The 21599-nt window shown below is 39.6% G+C and overlaps 1 protein-coding gene across 2 annotated transcripts in view; it reads left to right on the plus strand.

The window, feature by feature from the left end:
* The window catches only part of RGS12 (regulator of G protein signaling 12), a 145328-nt gene that overhangs the window by 87195 nt on the left and 36534 nt on the right, over positions 1-21599 (plus strand). For both annotated transcript variants that reach the window (XM_075194353.1, XM_075194354.1), the window contains exon 4: positions 3607-3628. In XM_075194353.1, the coding sequence (XP_075050454.1) occupies positions 3607-3628 (22 nt within the window). The remainder of the gene's footprint in view (positions 1-3606; positions 3629-21599) is intronic.

A 21599-nucleotide genomic window follows, 5' to 3' on the forward strand; every position in this document is an offset into this window, starting at 1 on the left:
GAGAATGTAAATCTGGATCTGTTGGAATTTCCATGAGGTAGTTGCCTTTCGAGAAGTGTACCCCAGTCTTCATCTTGCAGGGGGCCAAGGTCCTCTTCCCATTTTTCTCTTGGGTATACAAGATTGTTATTTCATTATATATATTGTAGGTGTATGGGAATATGAAGCTTTGAATATGAGGGGACACGTGTTTACCGGCGCTCTGCCAATTCTTAATAAGTTTAGTTCATGAACTTTAGCTGGCTCTGGAGGGCGTGTGCAAGCAGGAGGACCAATCATAAGCTGCCGTTGGTTGGGCTGTAAGAGGAACGGAGGAGGTCTAGGAAAATGGCTGCAGGTAGCAGCCATATTGGATCCAGCTGGGAGGGGGAGCATGCTAGTACAATCTTGCAAGGCCGTAACTATTGGTGTGCGATAGGGGGCGATCGCCCTGGGCGCAAAGCTGAAGGGGGGCGCAATTTAGGAATATTTTAGGTTCATTTGGTTAAAATTGAGGGCAAGGGCATTTGTCTTTCTCGCCCCAGGCGCTAAAATACTAAGTTACGGCTCTGCAATCTTGTCTGTAAGTGGTAGTACAGATGTAAGTGGAAAACGAGGCGTACCAATGTGCCTAATCTGCACTTAGTACAAAACGCCTCTGATCCGCCCATCAAACGGTGCACATTTATGCATCCCTGCAGATTTGGCTATCATGACCTGCAATCCCATGTACTTTCCTGGGTACGTTTATGTAAAAGTGGCTATATCTTGTCTCAAATATGGCCTGGATGATCAATGAGGAGCAATCCAGTACATATTTGGGGAAAATTAGGAAAACATCATGGTTTTTTTTGTAAGGCGCCACTAAGACTCTGCAGCGCCGGAAAATGAGCATTACACCTGCCGCCAAAGATAATGAATACTTTTCTAATCATTTTATTGATTTTGAATAGCTATGTGGACAGCGTGTAATGTCTCCATAAGAGCCTTGTACAGCAGTCAGTCTCATCTGGTAATAATCTGCTAATTGCCCTCATTGAAGATCAAGTAGGTGAAGCCCACAGTATATGGCTTTAGAGGACCGGCCAACTATTTATTCTTGGGGATAAAAGCTCTGAAGACAACAATTGCAGCTTTACAATGTTACAACAAGTAAACCTAATAGATAAATTATATGGTCTTTTTATGACTGTGTTTTTAGAGAACAACCACTTATTTGTGTATTAAGTTAACATATTATCTATTTCTCTCTTTACTTTAGATATTTGTTTTAGTACTATTGATACTTGATGTAAATCACTCTTCGTCCCACCTCCCTTTTAAACATATTATCTAAATATAAACACAGTTGTTTAACAGTCCCCTCCACGTTTATCATTTTATTGGTGTTTTGGTTGCTATAAAATAGCACATTGCCTTAGTAAAATAAACACACAGGAATTAAGCCTTTGCTATGGTGTTTGTTGAAGTAGTGACGCACCGTCTACGCTGAAAGCCGCACCGTCTACGCTGAAAGCCGCACCGTCTACGCTGAAAGCCGCACCGTCTACGCTGAAAGCCGCACTCTTGGCCTGGTTAGATGTGGGAGGAGTTATCGTTCAGCATTCTAAAATGGCTGCTGAGATGGGTGTGAGTGGGAGGAGCATTAAGAAGCTGCAAGCTCTGTGGATTTGTATTAACCCTCAAAGCCAAACCCCCTGTGCCTGGTGCAACCCTCGGGGCCCCGGGGAGGGTAGAGTTAGGTATGTTTTTTTTATTTTATTTTTCACCATACCCAGGAATGCAGCTTCAATAAGGCTCAAGACATTTCAGCAGGAAATAGTAGATGGAGATGATCATCATAATTTATTTATACAACACCGCTAATTCCGCAGCACTGTACAGAGAACTCGCTCACATCAGTCCCTGCCCCATTGGTGCTTACAGTCTGCATTCTCTAACACATACAGATGGGGGCATGGTTGTCAACTGATAGTAAATTTACTGACCACAAAAAAATGTAAATAGTTTTTCATCCATCAATTAAAAAAAACATGGTGGCTGGTGGTAATTGTCTACCTCCTGAAATTGCAAAAATGTCACTTGCTGAGGATTCTGAGATCGCTCTCTTTTAATCCCGGGCACCATTTTTATTGTAGGTGCCGTTTCTCCTTTCAGTTTGGAACAAATTTGAGTATAGCATTATAACGTGTCGCTAAATGTTTTAAAACAATTGCCAATAAAAGGTGTTTTCAAGGGTGGGTTGTCCTGGAGTGGAGAGAAAAAAAATTAGATTTGCGTTGCTAGTGACATACAATTTAATTTTGTGATACGTCCCAAGTAATTTTACAAGGATGGAAGACCTTTTGTTTTTGGTACAGCAGTGTCAGATCACATTAAATACAATATTTTTTCATTAACAATTTTCATTTGGCAATTCTAAATTTTCTCTGCTGCCAAATACTGTTGGCGCGCTTCCCATCCCAGCAAATTCGAATCCAATATTTCGGGTTCTTCACCCAAACACTTGAGGGAACAGCTGTCTGCGCAGTGTATGGTAGACTTGGTAATACCATTCATTGTAGTGTGCACAGCAAACATAGATATATATAGAAAAATAAGGGGACATAATTTTAAGGTTGAGTTATTTTGCAGGCTTGAACCAATATTTAGCGAGTGCCTCATGTCTGGGTAATGCCCCCAGCTCCCAGTAAATGTATAGGCTGCATTCTTATGAATACTGGTTCAGTCCACAAAATAGTTGCTTCCACTGTTAATAGGCCACAGATAGACTTTAATTATCCGCAATATTTTCTGGTTTGGATTTTTACTTTTTTTTGGCAAGTCTTGAAATCTACAAGAGGCAGCAATTTTGAGGTACTTTGTTCATACCAATCCATGCTTAGAAACAACAACTGCAGGCGACGCTATGTCGTAAGATATTGACGTATTAACTGTTTTCTTTTGTTATAGAGCTAGTCTACGTTGTTAAGGGGGCCAGTTGTACGGCTATGTAATGCATTCATATTGTCATGCAGCTGGTCCCTTTAAAACCTCAAATTTCTATTGTGATTTATCCTGGTCGGGACAATCGTGAACAACAACTGTTCTGATTACATAGAGAGTTTACCTGTCCTGCACTGTCCAGTGATTGTGTGTACATTACATTACTTCCGTGATTCATGACTCCAAGGATACTCGTGTATATGAGAGAGATATATACGGTTTCACATTGAAAAAGTTAAAACATTTCAGCTTACTTAGTATTCTAACGTTGCACTGTTCCATCGCCAGTATGTAGCCTATGCAAATGAATGTGGGGTATTTTTATCTCCTGGCTGATGAGTGTTTTTGTGCAGCAACAACATAATTCTTATGAACTGGATGCGAGTGATAGGGTTGAATTTCTGATTCTCTGAGGAGGGGTTTTTAGCAGGAGGGTGGAGCCAGCTGGATTTCAGATTGATGTGTTTAACACCAGCTGTCTCAGAATATATTGTGCATTCTGTACTTGACAGATTAATCTCTATTTTGATTTTGAATTCTGTATACAAGTTTTCGCTATTTTTTTTATTTATTTATTTTGTTTTCGGTGATTGTAATGCAGTTTTTGTATATACACTCATGTCTCTCTCTTCTCTTCTGCAGGCTGCCACAGTCTCAGACGGAGGTAAGACTACATCTCTTATTTTATCGTTTGTAGCAAACATTGGTAGAGAAATAGTTTGCATAAGAATGAATGGAAGAAAATGCCTAGTTTCTTAATACATTTTAAGTGGCTGCCTGACATGACATGATTGTGTTTCTGCAAAGACCTCATAAGAGGTGGCGAGTACAGCTGTCATGGGGTGCGAGCCGAGAGAGCGCTACGTGCCCTGGCTTGCGTGCATAGACAAGTTCCTACAGGTTGTTTGCATGTCTCTACCATCGTTTACAGTAGAAGAAGAGCGAAAGTTGGAATATTAATACCACAAAGACGCCTTGTCCCTTAGTCTTTCGTGCCCTGCAGCAGGATCTTCTGCGTGTGAGGACAAGCGGGTTGTCAAACATCCTCCACATTGACTAGAAAGTAGCAGCTCAGTTGTCTATTGTCTAGTGCTCTTGTCTGCATTCGCTTTACATCTCGGATTAACTCCCTAAGTACTGTTATTAGTGCTGACACTGCCAATCTGCTGTATGGATGGCTGCAGGGTACAAGGGGCTTTACATGGTGGTGACCTTCTAGGGTTTGTGAGAAATCCAGATGTTTCTAGTACACTTGTCGCCTCAAGTTATAGGTTCATTGCTGACACGGCAAGTCAACACTATTGTTGTGTTCATACTGTGCTGTCCTATAGCGCAGTACACGTGTGTGTGTGTGTGTGTGTGTGTGTGTGTGTGTGTGTGTATTATATGTGTGTGTTTTTTGCTTTGCATTTTTCAATAGCAGCTTGTCCTAGTTTTTGGGTAATTTGGACTGACCTGTGCAGTATGGAATTAAATCACATTTGCTTATTGCTTAAAGGAATCGGTGATAAGGATTTGGTTGTGTTTTTCATTTCTCTGTTTTGTCGGATGTATATTATATTGCCTTGTCTTCATAAGACATATAATATAACAATATAACATAATGTACATAGAGATTATGCTCAAGGTGGTAGTCTTAACAATTTGCATTTTAATGTGACCTCTGTTGGGTATGATGTATTAGGGTTATTAGATATGCTCCATAGATATAAAACAAAGCAAATAAATACAGGAGGAGAACCTTTTAAACTTCTTCTTGGTCAGCAATAAGTTGCTATGATATTAAAACAATATATTTTAAAATCCTTTTGTATGAAAATGCTCTGAAACCAATATTTTAATGTATTTACTTTTTAAACCCAAGAACACCACATCTATCCCTTTTATATCTGATGATCCCATAAAGTTTCTGAAGCTTTAGTAGAAAGCAGATAAACACTGCGGATGAGATGCAGTCGTAGATAATTTGTTGCTTGCACGATACACTGAATCCTGCAGTCTGCGATGCTCCCAGACACTCAGCCGGACATATATTATCTTACAACAGACTTGCGGAATGCATAGGACAAGCGGAGGTCTTCCTTCCTTGCCACAGTCATGGTACACAGTTCCAATTTAATTCAAGGTTAGATTTTATTGAGCCTTGGAAAGCAATTCTAATAAAGGAGCTTTGGCACATCGAATTAAAGCGCGTCCTTGAGTTTTTTCATAATCCAAGGAAAGTTTTAAACTTCTTTTTGTACAATATTTTATTTGTTTAGCAAGAAATGAAAGGATAGGAAGAGAAAAATAAGAGAAGAGAAAAATACATAAACATTTGCTATAAAGGATATAATATTTTTATTTAATGCAATTAGTAAATACATGCAACCAGGAAGATAAATCCGATCTGGTCTTGCCATGAAGTAAACAAGGGTGTTATTGTACTATTAGTATGGTACTGCTTACCATGGGTGCCTGAGAGTGGAGAGATATAGCATTTGCTAACATGCTCTAAAATTTCGAATCGCCTCGAAGTTGAATTGAATTTCACCAGTTCGATGTTTGTGGCATAATCTGCTAAAGACTATAATTCTAGTTTGCAGTTAGAAATTTGCATTCAAGGTTTGCCTGCCTGTGTTTCAGGTTTGTGCAAAAATTAGTGGATTAAAAAAACCACAAAACAAATGAGTATTGTAACTTTTTTTTTTCTTTTCATCAATATGCAAACACTACGTTGAGTCTTTCCAGGTTCGCCATTCAAGTTCAAAGTTTAACATTTGGAACTTAAAAAAACAAACAAAAAAATCCCACTAAAATGATAATTTGACTTGGATTGAGCAGGCCTAATTAAACCTGTTTAGACGTTCACAAAATCTTCTTTTTTTTTATTTTAATTTATTTTAATCTGGTTCTAAAATTGAAATATTGCAACAAATTTTAGATCAGATTCACCAAACAGGTTTCGAGAATGTCAAAAAAAAGGTTTTTCCTCATTTATTTTAAATACCTATTTTAAAGGGGTTGTTTCCCTTATGGAAAACCCCTTCTTAATCTAACCAACCCCCCCATATCTAGCAAATTGGGGATGCCCCCAACCAGGAACCACCCTGTTTACTGAAACCAAGCACCGCAAAGACCAGACTAGTGATTGTTTTCACTGCAGGGATACAATTGCATCAAACCTATTCATAGCTCACTAGAGCCCTATTGGAAGTAATTCCATAGGACTCTATTGTGAGCTATGGATGGACTTGGAACTTGGAACAGCACCGAGAGCTGACCCGTGGTCAGGCATCTAAGACATTAAATGATTGTAATGTGCAGCGCTGTAAGATTCAGCCAGCGTGTATTACCACAAAATCTTTATATTTATATTTTATTTTATTTTTAATGGAGATTTGAAAACCAATCGAGCTGCTCAAAATCGTTTAAGCATCTAATAATGAGTAAAATGTACCCACAATCAGTCATTTCTGTCACCTTGTCATATGATATAAAATTAATCTTAAACCTGTCTTCCTTTTACTGATGAGGTAAGTTTCACATAAATTTGCCTAAAAAAAGTGATTGCAGATGTCTCGCTGCTTTAAACCTAAAAATGTTAATTTATACATTTCTCTGGTTAATGTTCCTTGATTAGCAGATTTTTGTATTTTTTTTTTTCCTACTTTATAATCAGTCTTAATCAACATTTCTTGAAATGTAAGAGGCAGAATTTTAACTTTTCGGATAAGGCCGGAAATTGAAGTTTGTTCAAGTGAACAGTTTGACACACACACACACACACACACACACACACACACACACACACACACACACACACCATTTTGTTGGCTGCCCTGCTGCAGGAATGCAGACGATTTCATCTTGGAACCATTGATATCACTCAGGCCTGCAGCCTCTAGATACGCTTCCTGTACAGTTTTCAGATTGGTGGATTCTAAGGGTGCATAGGGTGGCTGTTTCATAGCCACAGCTCCTGATTATATAAATACATGGCTGAAAGGAACAGCTAAAAGCCATAAATTTAAAGCAATGTATGGAGTAGGAGTTGCAAGAAGGTTTGTACAAGCCAGTGGATGACAGAAGGAAAATAACCTTTTAATTTGACTTGTTAAGAAGCTAAAGTGTACAGACTGGATAATCTATTTTAGTTTTATGAATAAAAATTATTTTCTTTTGTTATGCTTGTTCATAGGAGGACCTCTATCCTATCCACCCCTGATCGTAATAATAAAAATAAGCCCTGATTTAATAGTGGGATGTGTACTCGGGTATTACAGCTAAAATAAGAGTTTAGAGAAGAAAACGTGGCATAAACCAGAGCAAATCTGAAATCCAGGGATTATACATTACAGAGAAAACAAATGATATATCCTGAATAAAGAGGACGGGGTAATCCTACCTCAGTAGCTACATGCCTTTTTTAGTATGTAAAGGGTGTATAAGTACATACTTTTTCTTGTTGTTCTACGCTCTCTTCTGGATCCACTCATCCTGTCAAAAGGTTTCTTTTGTCCTTTTTGTTTTTTTTTTTCTTTCTTTTCCTGAGATCATTTCAGTTCTTGAATACGTCACCGCTGTGCTCTGTTGATATGCCATAAAATCTCTAACAAATGCAGAATTTCTGGAATGTAAAAGAGTCTAGGAAGAAGGTTTATGTGAGCAGATGTGTTATAACTCGCTAAATGAAGCCTCTTGGCGTAATAGTGACGGAGAACATTTGTCTCTCGGTGGCTTTTGACGTAAATTAAAAGGACATGACTTATAAACTCCTCCCTCGTCCCACCCCAACCAAAAAGACAACCACAAACCTTATTATTCTGATACTGATTCTAAATCTACCTAATTTATCCCTATTTTATACCAGTGTATTACTGAAAGTATCTAATCTATGTAACTGGTTCAAAACTACAGTTCCCAGCATGCCTTATGCCTGGCTTATTTCTGCCCCAGTGATTTTTTTTTTCTCTCTCCAAATGTAGGGAGGGTATGCTTTTGTGCTGGGTAGCCAGTGAGGGTCCCTTAATTCAAGCTACTGTATTTCCTTACCCTCCTTCCCACATCTGTGTGTTCTTCAAGTTCACTACTACAGACAGACTCTATCCACAAGCGCCATAATAGGACTGATGTACAGAATATGACCCCAGCGTTGTGACCTCTGGACAATGCCTACAAATTGGTTCACCATTGGAGTGACTTTTTCATGAGTTGTTAAATGGCTCATTGACTTACATTGTATCCTGGGAATGGGTTTATAACAGCAATGCCCTAGCTGCTGCTTTGATTTCCTAAGATGATTTGTTTGAACATTAAATTTGGTCAGTGCAGTTGCATCTTCTTGATACCCATTACACAATAGAACCTTTCTACTTCTTAGAAGATAACCAGAGATTTTCATTTGCCGAATAACCATGATACTGTAATGTTACTAACAAAGCTGGTTTTGCTGAATAAGGGTATTTTTCAGGCCTGACAGTCCCTTAATTCCTAAACTATTAAATGGTTCAACCATTTTGCATGATAAAGTAACTACTGAGAGAATTGGCCCCTTTTGTGTTCTAAGCCCCCTAGGTACGATGCTACTGAACCCTTGTGGTGCCTTATAATTAAATGACAATAATAACTATAGAGTTAACAAGTGGTTTCTCAATCACATTAAAGTCTCTGCAACCTCTCGCTCATAAATGCAAAATGGAAGAGAAAATAGGTGCAAGATTTACCTGGAATTATAAGTATTAATTGCATAATTTGAAAGCGATTTGGCTCCATATTTAAAATAAATAAATAAAAATGCACAGTTTAAAGCGGTGGCTCCCTGGGGTGCCTTGAAGATCTCACAGGGGTGCCTCAGCCAGGGTCAGTGATAACCAAGGCTGGGGACTACTTGGTAATAATTTTGGCTTAGGGGTGTCTTGAAAAAAATTTGGAGACCCTAAGGGTGCCTTGAACTGAAAAAGTTTGAAATCCACTGGTTTAAAATGTCAAAAGTGATCTCAAAACTGAGAGCGATGTAATAAAGTATTAAGTATTTTTTTTTTTTGTAGAATGTTAAAGCATATAATGTTCTACTAGCAGAATCATTGGAATATCGTGTCTTGAACCTCCGCAATTTGTGACATCCTCCACCCTCAAAGGGAGTTTGAAATGTAGAAGTTTGGACACCTCAGAATTTTTTTGTGTCGAGAACTGAGTGAATGTATAGACATCTGTCCAGATGTGTGCGAGTTCTGGGATGGGTGTGGGTCCCAGGCTAACATCCGACATGTCTTTCTCAACCTTGACAATACCTCCTGTGTATTGAATTCCAAATGTAGGCAATCAAAATGAGAAGGATAGGTAACAAATGGCAGAGGGCCTAGACACTTGGTGGGGCAGGCTGCATCTCAATTTTATTTCTGGATGGATTTCGTTAGGGGTTACCAACTCCAAATTAATAAAAGTATTTTATTAATTATTTTTTTTTAGTAAAAAAAAATTTAAAGACAATCTTTGCAGCTTGTGTGAATCTATCCCTACATTCTCTCTGCAGAATTACTTGTGTTCTTCTGGTTTACTAAGCAGTCCTAGAATAATTAAGTGAAAATAAATCCGACTTATAAATAGGGCTTGTTTGACTTTTTAAATTGATGGCTGGGAATGTCTACTCTTTGTTATGGAGATTGCATTTCATCATAAATGGCACATGGCCATAATCCAGATTCAGGGCTTTTCTGGAAGGTCCCCCGTTTATAGAGCGTTTTCCATTTCTGTAAGATAAGTTTCCTACACCGTTCTATACCAGAGGTGTACAGGTTAATGAACAGGAAAAAGGGCTGACTTAGATTTACTGCTGGGCCTGTCAAGCTGCCCACAGTGTTGAGGAGAATATCACTGCATGTTTAGAGGTGTGTTTGGGCTGTGTGCCTTGAGGAGAGGCAAGATCAGACAGACATGGTAAGTCAACTTTGAAACCTATAATTCCATTGTAGATCTGGTGCCTGCATACAGCTCGGGGTGTTTACATATATTGGCTGCTTAAATTTGTATGTCAAGTATTTTCAAGCTTGTTCCAAAACAAACTATTATACAAGTAGCACCTTATCGTTTGGAAAATGGTGTTCTACGTTTTTGAGGTGTGAACGAGCCCTGACAGCAGTCTGTTTACGAAGAGGAAATATTGTCACAATGAGATTGTTTGTTTAAAGAACATTGCTCCATGGTGAGGTGGTCCGCTCCAGTGGGGGCAATCCCAGCTGAATTTTACTGCAATGCTACCAGAACTAACATTTTTAATAGTTTTATTTAATGAAAGTATGCGTCATATTATTTTTATCCAAATTGTGAAATATTAAATATTAGCAGGACCCCTAAACCCGGGCCTGGTATGGTACAGTGGCATTCTATATCCGCATTGTGTATATTTGACTAACGTGGGAAGAGGAGTAGAGGGCATAGAGCTGGTTATGGGTAAGAGAGAAGCAGAGTGAGATTGGTATTGGGGTCACTGGTTGTCTAAGGGAAATGTGAAATCATGGAAGGCAAAAGCTATATGCATCAGACTATTAGATGTACACCAAACTGAGCCTGCCATGGCTTACTTATGAGGATAGGTCTGAGAGCCTTTGAGCGGAGCCGTCCCAGGAAGTAGATGTGTTTAAATAAATACCAAAGACACCACATCTGGACATGTTTATTTGTTTTTTTTTTCTCCATGGTGCCCGTATGGCAAATTTTGCCATCAAGATGATAAAAAGATTGGCCTTCACTACATTTCCAGTGTCTAGACACCAAACATTTGGTCACATTTAAAATTTGGAAGACCAATTTGTTGGCATGTTCATTAATCCCTTCTATTGGTGGACTTGGTAAGATGGACCATGGGTCCTTTGGGATCAGAACTCTAACAATATTACTTGCAAATGATTCTTAGTCCCTGAACGCCAAATATCTTTGGGCAGGCCCACCAGACATTGAGAGAGCTACCAACATTTGTGTATTCTGTGCAGTCTGGTGGGAGCCAAATATCATTTATAATATACTTTGTGCAATGTTTCCTTTATTTGAGTTAAAATTGAGGCTTTAGCGATTCTTTCTCTAATTGTTAACCATGAGTCCTTGTCTGGTGGGCTGCCCAATATCTGCTTCCCAGGTAATTTCATGTTTGGAGATGGTAGTCTGTTTGTCCATGAGCAAACATATTGTAAAGGGTAGATATATTTCCTTTGTTTCAGGGTTCGCAATAGCAAATTGCCTCAAGTGATGACCAGTGCCTAGTAAAGTCCTTCCATGTAAGCATATCTGGTTTACAGGGGGAAACTCAGTGTTATCCCAAATGGGGGAGAGGGCAGATGTATAGGTGGAGAGTTTAACGAACATCTGTAGTAGTTAAACATCTGGCATAAGAAACTAATAACTGGGTCGGAGTGGTGGATAGCTTATCTGGTTTTGTTCAAAGATCACAGAGGTTACTCCGCCAAATGAGGTTTCCAGTTTGAACCATCTTAAATTGTGTTTCTGGTAGAACAATACAACTTCTTGGATCTGGCGGGAAGACAAGTAAGAGTGTTTAGCCCCTCCCCCTATTAGTAGTTTGGATTCAAAGAGATGGGAAGCTGGTTCTAGAAAATTATTCTGCCAAACTTTGGAAAAATCCATTTATGGATTAGGGCTAAGGTATAGTGTTAGGCGCACTTTCCAGCAGGGTTTGGAAAGGTACAGCTGACTTGGGAGCAAAATCATTTTAATTGCAATGTTGATATACATTTTTTTGCCACCTGGGTAGATCAGCCTTGAATTGAGGACCCTAGGGAAATTTTCCATATATATTTTCATAGCTGCATTTATTTTATATCCACCAGTCTTGCTGGACTTCCAGATATCCTCTGTTCTCTAGCTTGGATTGTAAAAGGCTGGAATCTCCTGACTAAATTGATCCCAGATATGTGTCACATTGTGTGCAATGACGTGGCCCACAGGCACAATAGAGCTTGCATGCAAAATATTAATAAAAATGCCACCATATTACAAATAAAATATTACGACCCAAAATAATACTGTTCCTCCCATATATTTTCTGAAATTAGATCCTCTACGATATTTCCCCCCAGCGGCCATTACTTACTTGCAGTCTTCTGGAGCTGGGCTAACTCTCCCTACATTCGTTATCTGTGTGTTGTCTGAGCCTTACAGCTTTTATTACATGTTCGGGTGATCTCCTGGGGTTGCCTGGAAGCACCCCCCCCCCCCCACAGTCCTAGAAATCTCCACCACAAGCAGCGAATAGCACAACCCCAGAAGAGGTTGTATGGCTCTGACAGCATAGCTGATGATTACAATAAGGGCAGATAGGGACCAGACCCCCTGGGTGTGATATAATGTTGGGTAGAGAATGCTGGGACCTCCCATGGCCTTCATGACCTCCAGTCTTTGGTTTTATAAAGTAGCTACACATTCATTTATTTCTTTTTCGGAGGCACAATAAGGCTGTGTTAATGGACTCCAAGAAATCTGATCGTTCCGCAGGGATCTGCCAGTTGTCGACATATGTGATTTATAACCTTGGTAGTGAAAGGGTCAATCATAGTCTATCCACAATAGAGTATTTACATACTTGATATGCTAGAATTTATATACACATTTATCAGAGAGAAGAAAATCTCTTCTCTTTTCTCTTTCTCCCTTTTCGGGTCTGAAGAAGACCTTAGCTGACTGAAACGTTGGCACACACTGCTTGACAATGTTCTTTATCAAACTCTTGTTTATTGTACCTCGGTTTTGATCAATGTGCCGTGTATGTGTGTATTAATGCAATAGACATTGCGTGACAGAGACTAAGACAATGGCTCTCTGCTTGCAGAGTTTCAGCTTGCCCGCAATTAATAACGCTCTTTTGTAGACCTTAATGTTTCAACAGAAATATAATTCTACATTTATCTCCTGATATTTACTTTTAAATTATAACTAGTGAAAAGACATAGCGCCAGTGTATATCAAGCATGAATTACATCTCCTCGGGGTTTACAGGAAGCTCAGTAATGCTGGACTTGGGTCATTGGGCTGTTCTGTTGCTGACTTTTGTTTTGTAAAGGTTATACAATTCCTTTTACTTGACTTTTAGTTTATTAGCAGTTTTGTTGCTACTCTGCCTATCTCTTCACCCTAGCCTGCCTATAGCACTAATATTGCATGAAAAAGTCCGTAATGGTTTTTTTTTTCTGGCTATTGGTTGTGTTTCGCTCTGACATTAATTATTAAAGTTCCTTTATCTGCGGCAGGCTGAAGGCCCTGTTTATTAAATTATTCAGCAGGCTTCCTATACTGCTTTGTTGAGGGTACTATCAGTTTTCACTCCTTGAAGCCATGGGGGAAAGAGAAACAATTTGTAGAAACAGCGAGGCTGGCTGATATTCCAGGAAAATTAAATTAATTTGTCTTCATTTAGCGGTGTTAGCGAGGAACAATGTGCCATTTCATTACGAGAAACTGTACCCTCGGGGCCATGGGAATTAACAGCTGAAGCGGGCATGGATTCTGATGGCTGGTTTTCTGTGAGTGATTTGAAGTATTTTATGAGGTGGCACACAGGTTCCTACCAGCTGTACCCAGGTATGTGTTTGTCGTCTTGTTCTTGCGTGACAAGGCATAAAGGGAACAGTTTTTCTTCTTTTTTTGTGGTTTGTGTAAAGATTTTATGAATCTGCTGCTTAGTAGAACAAGTTAATTCCTAGACTTTTGTTTACTTTGTGTCATGGGCACACTTTTTAACTCCTCATGAGCCCTGTATAGACCAAGATGTTTGTTTTGTTCTTCTATTCTAGTATCTTTGACATTCATGCAGCACCTTATTTTATTGACGTGAATAAACTGTGTAACTATTACCTCACTGCATAAACTGTTTAAATGGCATTTATAGCGCCCAAAGCACAAAAATTTATCAAGTGCAGAATCCCGATTCTGTGCTGAATGCTAATAAAAATCTTACTACTGCTAAGGGGGATACTCCGTGCCCATGTGTATATTGTTCAGGAGAGGGAGGACCGCTTCTTGCTAAAAGAATACTGGGTCTATTTAGAGACAAAGTGCAGAGAAATAGATATATCACTGTGCATTAAACCTGGAGCTGTCTTTTTCAATAAGCGGATGAACTGAAATGACCAAGAAGCACAGTAATCTTTGCCAGATTGATCTGCTGTACACTAAAACACGAGACTGTGTTGGAATGTAAATTACTTTGAATTCATTTATCTCACAAGAATACCGCCTTATTTTCTCACACCATTGCTACTCTTTACTGAATGCTGGTTACTGAAACCTAGGGACCCCCCAGGGGCGGAGTTCTACATGGCCAAGTCCCATAGCAAAGTTTGGGTAGGGGCCTCTTGTAACCTTCCAGGCCCACCACTCTGCTCTGAAAAGTGCAGACAGGGGCCTCTAATGCGCACGCACCGCTCGAAAGGGTACTCTGCTCTGTAGTTTTCAGATAGAGCTGTAGTGATCTGAGGGTCTTCTGCGGGACCCATCGCACAAGACCAAGTTTCACGTATGAACTTTGTTAAGGGCTCTAATGGTGTGACTGATTGCAGCCTGGTCTAGCCCTGTGAGCGGTCTAATGGTCTAACTACTTCAGCACTTTAATTCTCTGACTGAATGCGACTTGGTCTAGCCCCATGAACCATTTAATGCTCTGATGGAATGCGACTTGGTCTAGCTCCTTGAGCGCTCTCATGCTCTGAATCACTGCGGCCTGTTCTAGTTCCATGAATATTCTAGTAATCTGATGTCCCCATCCATTTCAAAGTATTTTCAGGTGCCTACACATGCTGCAATCTTGCTGACCAATTGGACATATTAAAGCTTGTACTGGCCAAAAAAAGATTATAGATCCAGATAAACATATGGCAGTAATTGTTCATATGCTAGCAGGGAAGGCTGGTAAATCGGGTGGAGGATGACTGCAATGGATTGCATCCACAAGGGTTATGATTTATGTACCTTATGAACTAGGCACTCCGACCCAAACAAAAGCATAGTTTATTAGTGAAGCTTGTTTTGTATAGAAGCATTTTACACTGACTGTATATTTTGTTGTGGTTTCTGTTGCAGCTGGCACTGTTGAGGTTGTGTTGTGAACAATCTGATTGGATAGAGGTTGGTTAGCATTGTAGACAAACTCACTTACTGTGAACATTCTAACTCTAATTTGCACACAGAATGTCACAAATAAAAATAGTCACTACATCTAGCAAATGTGTAATCTCATTAGGGATCAAATTCCAATATGTTTACTGTGTAAATGTATAGAGTGTGATATTGCAGTTCTGTGCCACATAGAAATAAAATCACTTTAAGAACCAATATATCTTCAATATAATGAAATTACGTTTGGGTCTGGGCAATACGCTGGTATCGGGCATTTCTGCCTTTTGGCATCTTTATGGGCTAATTTATCAGGAAAGTCTCTACTTTTCCGCCCGGTCGTTCAGATCTCCAGGTTTGGCCTTCACATTTGTAGTCCGCTTTAGGTAATTACCTATGCATCAAATTCACATCTATTTGTGTATTTACTTTAAATTCTTTTTTGAAGATATTTTTTATTTTTGTTTTATTGTCCAGGAAGTTTGTAAGAAAAACCAGGATAACTCAATGTGAGAGGTTTCCCTTGAGGAACCAGAACACTGAACATGTATAGTTTGTGCTACTTTATCTGTGACTTAATATTGAGAATATAATGGAGTAAAGGTGTGGGATCTGACCTCAAAATGATTGTCAGGTCAAACATCCAATAAGGAACTGGTATTTGGTCATTGGGGGGAAATGGGGACAAAAGGATAAAATCAAGGCGAGCTATGTCAGTAAGTGGTTGGGTGATGGTAGGGATAGGGGATGACCCAGAAAGGAGGGCGAAGGGGGCAAAGATGTACGTTTGGGTAACTTTGGGCCCGTGGATAAAGTTACGGAACGCTATGACAGTAGGGGGTGGGTGATGTTATGGATAGAGGACCCCCCTGCCTGATACTCTGAAACTTGTGTCTGGAAGATGATCTCTTGCTGTGGGTATGTGGTCGCCTGCACTAACACACCTGTGATGCTGGGAAAAAAAACCACCTGCTCGGCCTGATCTTGTGGTTAAATTGAACTGAGCGCCCGAGCAACATGATTGGACCAGGTGCGAGCAGTGTAGGGCGTGCATTGGATCAATAGGAAATCATGCAAAAATAAAATGCAACGTTCTTTTCAGAATGCGCTTCACGACCTAGATCATGTTCTCTAGCACTAAATAAAGTACACATGAGAAAACAGCATTTCCATGTTTACTCAGAGAGATGGTTATTTTTGGAGGGCTAGAAATAGGGTAAAATAGCACATGAATAATGTTATAATAACTAATCGGACATCTTCTGCAAGCAGCTGCCAGTTCCTTTACCAAAAAACTCTTCTCCCACAAATGTAAATCAAATCCTAACTTTCAGCATATGCCACATATATGGAATCGGGATAACGTTTTAATTGTAAAAAAAAATATTCCTAGTGCTGCTTATAGTGTGTTTTCCCTCCATAGACGTTTCTAACAATAACTTTGTACAAAGTTTTCTCACGTAAATATGTGGTCTGCAATAGACAGGTTGGTAACCACTGCAGCCGTATATATATATATATATATGAGTTTTGCTAAGAAGATTGCAGAATGTCAGAAGCTAAAGTGGCAGGAGAATCAACCTATTAAGTGTATAAAGCCTTAATTATGCTGAGCATGATGTTATAATCCTTGTCAAGTATAGTCATTTTAATGCAGGCCAATAATGGTGTGAACATGTATTAACGCTAACTAAAGCCGTTTTTTGTTTCTCAATGAACAATCTATTTGCATTTCTGTACAGTCACATCAGTATCAAATTAAAGTCGTAGGTCAAAAAACAAGTGAATGCTTTATACACATTGCAATTTTGATCTGACCAGAAAGATAATTGCAGTGTGGAATGGCTTAGGGCTGTGATACACACCACTTCAATCCAATGCTTTTGGATGAACATTTTCCATTAAGTACTATCCATTGATTTGTACATCTACATTTGATATTATTGGCTTATGTACCTCCGGAATTCATCATCATCACCATTTATTTATATTCCGCAGCGCTGTACAGAGAACTCACTCACATCAGTCCCTGCTCCATTGGAGCTTACAGTCTAAATTCCCTAATATAGACACACACAGACAGACAGAGAGGGAGACAGACTAGGGTCAATTTTGATAGCAGCCAATTAACCTACTAGTATGTTTTTTTGGAGTGTGGGAGGAAACCGGAGCACCTGGAGGAAACCCACGCAAACACAGGGAGAACATACAAACTCCACACAGATAAGGCCATGGTTGGGAATTGAACTCATGGCCCCAGTGCTGTGAGGCAGAAGTGCTACCACTCCGCCACCGTGCTGCCCTATCAATTCATGGAATTAAATTCAAGCTACTCCCCTCACCTTCAAAACACTCGCCAACTCCTTCCCGTCATAAATGTTTGATCTTGATTTTGTCACGAGATGCTCTGCTGCCTCCAAGACTTCTCCCGTGCTGCTTCCCACCTATGGAACGCACAACCCTTCCTCATCAGACACTCCTCCAACTTGCAATCTTTCTTGTTCTTCTGTCGCCATAGGATAACTGTCCATAAAGTTTATTTACCCCCGAAGCACAGGCCTAATGTTTAGGTCTCATAGACCTGTGACAAGCCAGGCTTCACGCAGTTCTCCAGGCCCGGAAACATGAGTGTGACGTTTTATTGGTGGTTATCCTTCGTTGCCGCTGCTTTTTTTTTAAAAAAAAAATTATAATTTAATTAGTAATATTAGCGCTTACCTTTTACCAACTTTCTTTTGAGCAAAGTTTCTCTGGGTCATGTCCGTGCGATGCTTTGTTCCAATGTTATGGCTTGGCAGTAAGAACTTCGCGTTTTGCCATGTAGAGCCGCTACCTGGAGTTCTGTTCTGGTAGATTATATGGCTGAGAGTTATTTAAGAAGAAAAAGGTCTGCAGCAGGGGTAGCTTGAAGAGAAGAGAAGCAGGACAGGCTATGAGGCTAGTACTAATGGATCTATCCTGAAGGTCTACTGGTGCAGGAAAAGGTTTAACAAACTTGGCTGGATGTTAGGGAGAGGGTTGTGATCCTTGTTGTTGTTGTTATAATTACCTCACATACACGTGATATCTATACTCAAGAGCTAGATGATTACATTTTGGTGTCATTTTCTGGAGTTTTGCTAAATTATATGTTGTATCAGTGCATATAATGATATTATATTTGTTCAGATATTCTGTCAAAATAAAGAACTGTATCCTGAAAAAAATTAAAATTTTGGGTAGATGAAGAAATAATAATGTAGGGGCTGATTCATTAAAAGGCAAGAAAAGCAAAAAAATGTAGTAATTTTTCTCCTGGACAAACCATGTAGCAATGCAAGGGGTGCAAATTAGTTTATTATTTTGCAGATAAGATAAATACTGGCTGTTTTTTCATGTACCACACAAATACATGATAGATTTAGTTGTACACTGAAATTTAAAGTTGATCTAGGACAGAGGTCAGGGAAATCTTTTACCTTTTACCCCCAAATATATTTAGATACGCCTACGTTACCCCCTTGATTTGAAAGGAAGGAAATCCTATATTATTAGTTATTGGAATTCAAAATTTCTTTAAAAGCTTCAACTTCAAAACTTCAGGTTTTGGAGAAATGAGGTTGCTTCATTTTTGATACGAGGGCATCAATATTAGGGAATTTTGATGTCAGAGCAATTTGGATACAGTCTTCAGCGTCCAATCCATTTCTCTGCTTTGTTTTTATATTCGTTAGAGTGGAAAATCCTTGTTCGCAAAGGTAGGTTGTTGCAAAAGACAGAGACTTTTTGACTGCCTCCTCATGTGCAATTTTGATGCCTTTGCAGCTGTTGACATTGCAAAAATATAACAGATCTGCTTTGTTTTCAAATGCAATACGTGCTTCATTATTGCATCGAAGCTCAAGAAGTGCCTCTGCCAACCCTTGAGGCTCTTCTGGTACAACAGCAATTTCACATTTAAAGGGGTCTACAATCCAATTGGCAGCATTACCCCCAGGAATTTCATTTTTACCCCATTTGGGGTAATTTACCCCTGTTCCCTGACCACTGATCTAGGACATGCCCTACCCCAACTATAAATCTGCCATCATATTTTCATTGACCTCCCCCTTCAATGCAACATGCTTTTGCCAAGGTGCAAAGTTACTCATTTGTTTTGCTTTACTTTCCTTAATGAATCAGTCCCATAGTGTTTACATGCACTAATTGGTTACATTGTCCTTCTCCTTAAAACCAGCCTAGATATGCTGTTGACATCTTAGTTCTCTGATTGGCTTCTAGTAATCACCCGTTTCCTCACTTCATCTCCTGCTCGTCCGTCTTCCCCCCCCAGTTCTCTAATGCTCAGATTGACTAGAGATTATTCTAACCACGTCCTCTTCATAATAGTAAGTGTGTGTTTTTATATATGTTAGTATATGTGTATGTATTTACATTCTGGGACAAGTTAATGTAAAGAAGTAAGTAGTGGTTCGGTCATTGATGTGAAAACCTCCCTTGGTCATGAAGGAGTTAAGTCTTCCTCTGCACAAATCAGTTGTCAGAACATTAATGTGGTTTTATGTGGCCGTGATGGTTTCGTTTCAAGGACACCTTGCAGTCGGTGTTAGCACCAACTGTTCCAGTGTACAGGATTTTGCCTGTTGTATGTTTTAAATGGACGAGCACATTTGCCCGACACCGTCTCCAAGTCGCTCTGCACGGTTTCTTGGCACATACTAAATAAACAATAATGAAAATAACAGCCCTTACCACTTGTATCTCAATGTGAATGCCAGCTTAAGGCCGCCTTTGTTCTGCGTGGTGTGTTTAAACATAATGATAGGTCTTCAGCGTATTCTCCTTTCTCTAGTCAAGTTGATTGCCCATTGACTGCCACCCCGCACAAATCGGAGAAGGGGGGGGGAGGCCTAATTATCCTGACAAGCTCCTAAGCCACAATCTTGTGGGCTGTGTGATGACTTGATTGCCTGCTGTCAAAATGGCACATCCCATGTGTTAGATCACACTGCGACAAGCCTTCTATAAATAATGGACTATTATCTGGCAGAATAAAGCTAAACGTTTCTGCTTATGTGAGAGATCACTGCTATGGATGGAGACTGTGTAGAAGAGGTATATACACAAAGCTTGGCTCAATTTATACCCAGCATGTGAAATTATAGTGACTGTGTTGTCACAGTGTAATCCATTTATGTGTACTGATGACCTGAAGACAGTCAAGGTGGCCATTTTATTGGCTGAAAGAATATTCTGCCTAGTAATTTACTAGGAGCTAGTGGCATTAAGTGATTCTGGAATCCTCAAAAAAACATTGTCATCTGAGGTTAGACATCCTTTAAAGTGTCCTTCTGTAACCTTTACTAAATACATTGCTCTGTCTATTTATCTTCTCTCTGCCTGTCTCATAGTGGTCTAACTTGGGTACCTGCCCCCCTATAAAATGTTTATAGGTGTCCTGGTTTTTAGTCTTAAAATGTTTGGGAGCCGTACATCTACCTGTGATTTCATTTTATCGCTCTAGGTCAATATGTCTCAACTCTGTGTACTACCGATCCATTGATACCTGGATGATTCTGTTGCTCAGTGAAACATTATATGGACTGGACATGTCCACGCATATGCCGTGCTGGGCACCATGTTCTTGGAGCCCCTGTTCCATTGAATAGAGCTTTGTGGCTATTACTGAGAGCAGCACTGTTGAAGACAGATTGTGTCTGTGAGTGTGGGCCCTCTACATTAGGGCCCTATCATTGCCTGTTTGGCTAAGCAGGTTTGGGAGGTTGAGCAAAGGAATCTGGGGGTACATGAAACCAAAAGCAGAGTAATATGGGGGGGGCGAGTAGTCTGAGCTGTAAGATGAGCGCAGTATCTGAGGATTATTGTAATAAGTGTCCTAATATTGCACTGTAAATGGCTTTGAAGGAATAGGAAATGTACATGTCAGCATCACATCTGTGTTCTTTGCTTGTCTATTCTTCATAGTAATCGTAGATTGTTTGAAGAATGGAATTGTGGTACCGATTCTAAATATTCCGGAATTGCTGGCACTTTTGCACACATTCACAGTCTTGGCGAGTTTGAGACTTTCTTGATTTAGTAACATTAGCCGATACCTGGGCTATGACTCCCCAGAATATTGTGCACCGTGCTCTTACAATGGTTTTTACTACACAATCGACCTTAGCAATACTTTTTGCTTTTTGTGCAGTGTTTACCTGACCGCATGTAATTCAGGAGTTCAACAGTTGTCCTCAGAAAATCTCTCTTGACCGATTCACTTCCACAAAGTTGTGTACCAAAGAGTTCCAGAGTTTATGGGGTATTTTATGGACGTGCCCTCGATTTCGACATCTGATTTACCCCCTTGTTAGAGCTGGTTTATAAAAGAGGGTCTTTTACAACAGACAGAATGGTATGATCAATGTGTTCCCTAAAAGCAATTAAAAGTTTGTGTATTGTAAGTCTAATCGATTAAGTTTATCTATAATTAGGACTGGTATAAAAGAAGATAGGATAACATGTGAAATGAAAGCTGAAATGCATATAATTCACAA

The sequence above is a fragment of the Mixophyes fleayi genome, chromosome 1 (assembly GCF_038048845.1).
Source record: "Mixophyes fleayi isolate aMixFle1 chromosome 1, aMixFle1.hap1, whole genome shotgun sequence".
In the NCBI taxonomy this organism is placed as follows: Eukaryota; Metazoa; Chordata; class Amphibia; order Anura; family Limnodynastidae; genus Mixophyes; species Mixophyes fleayi.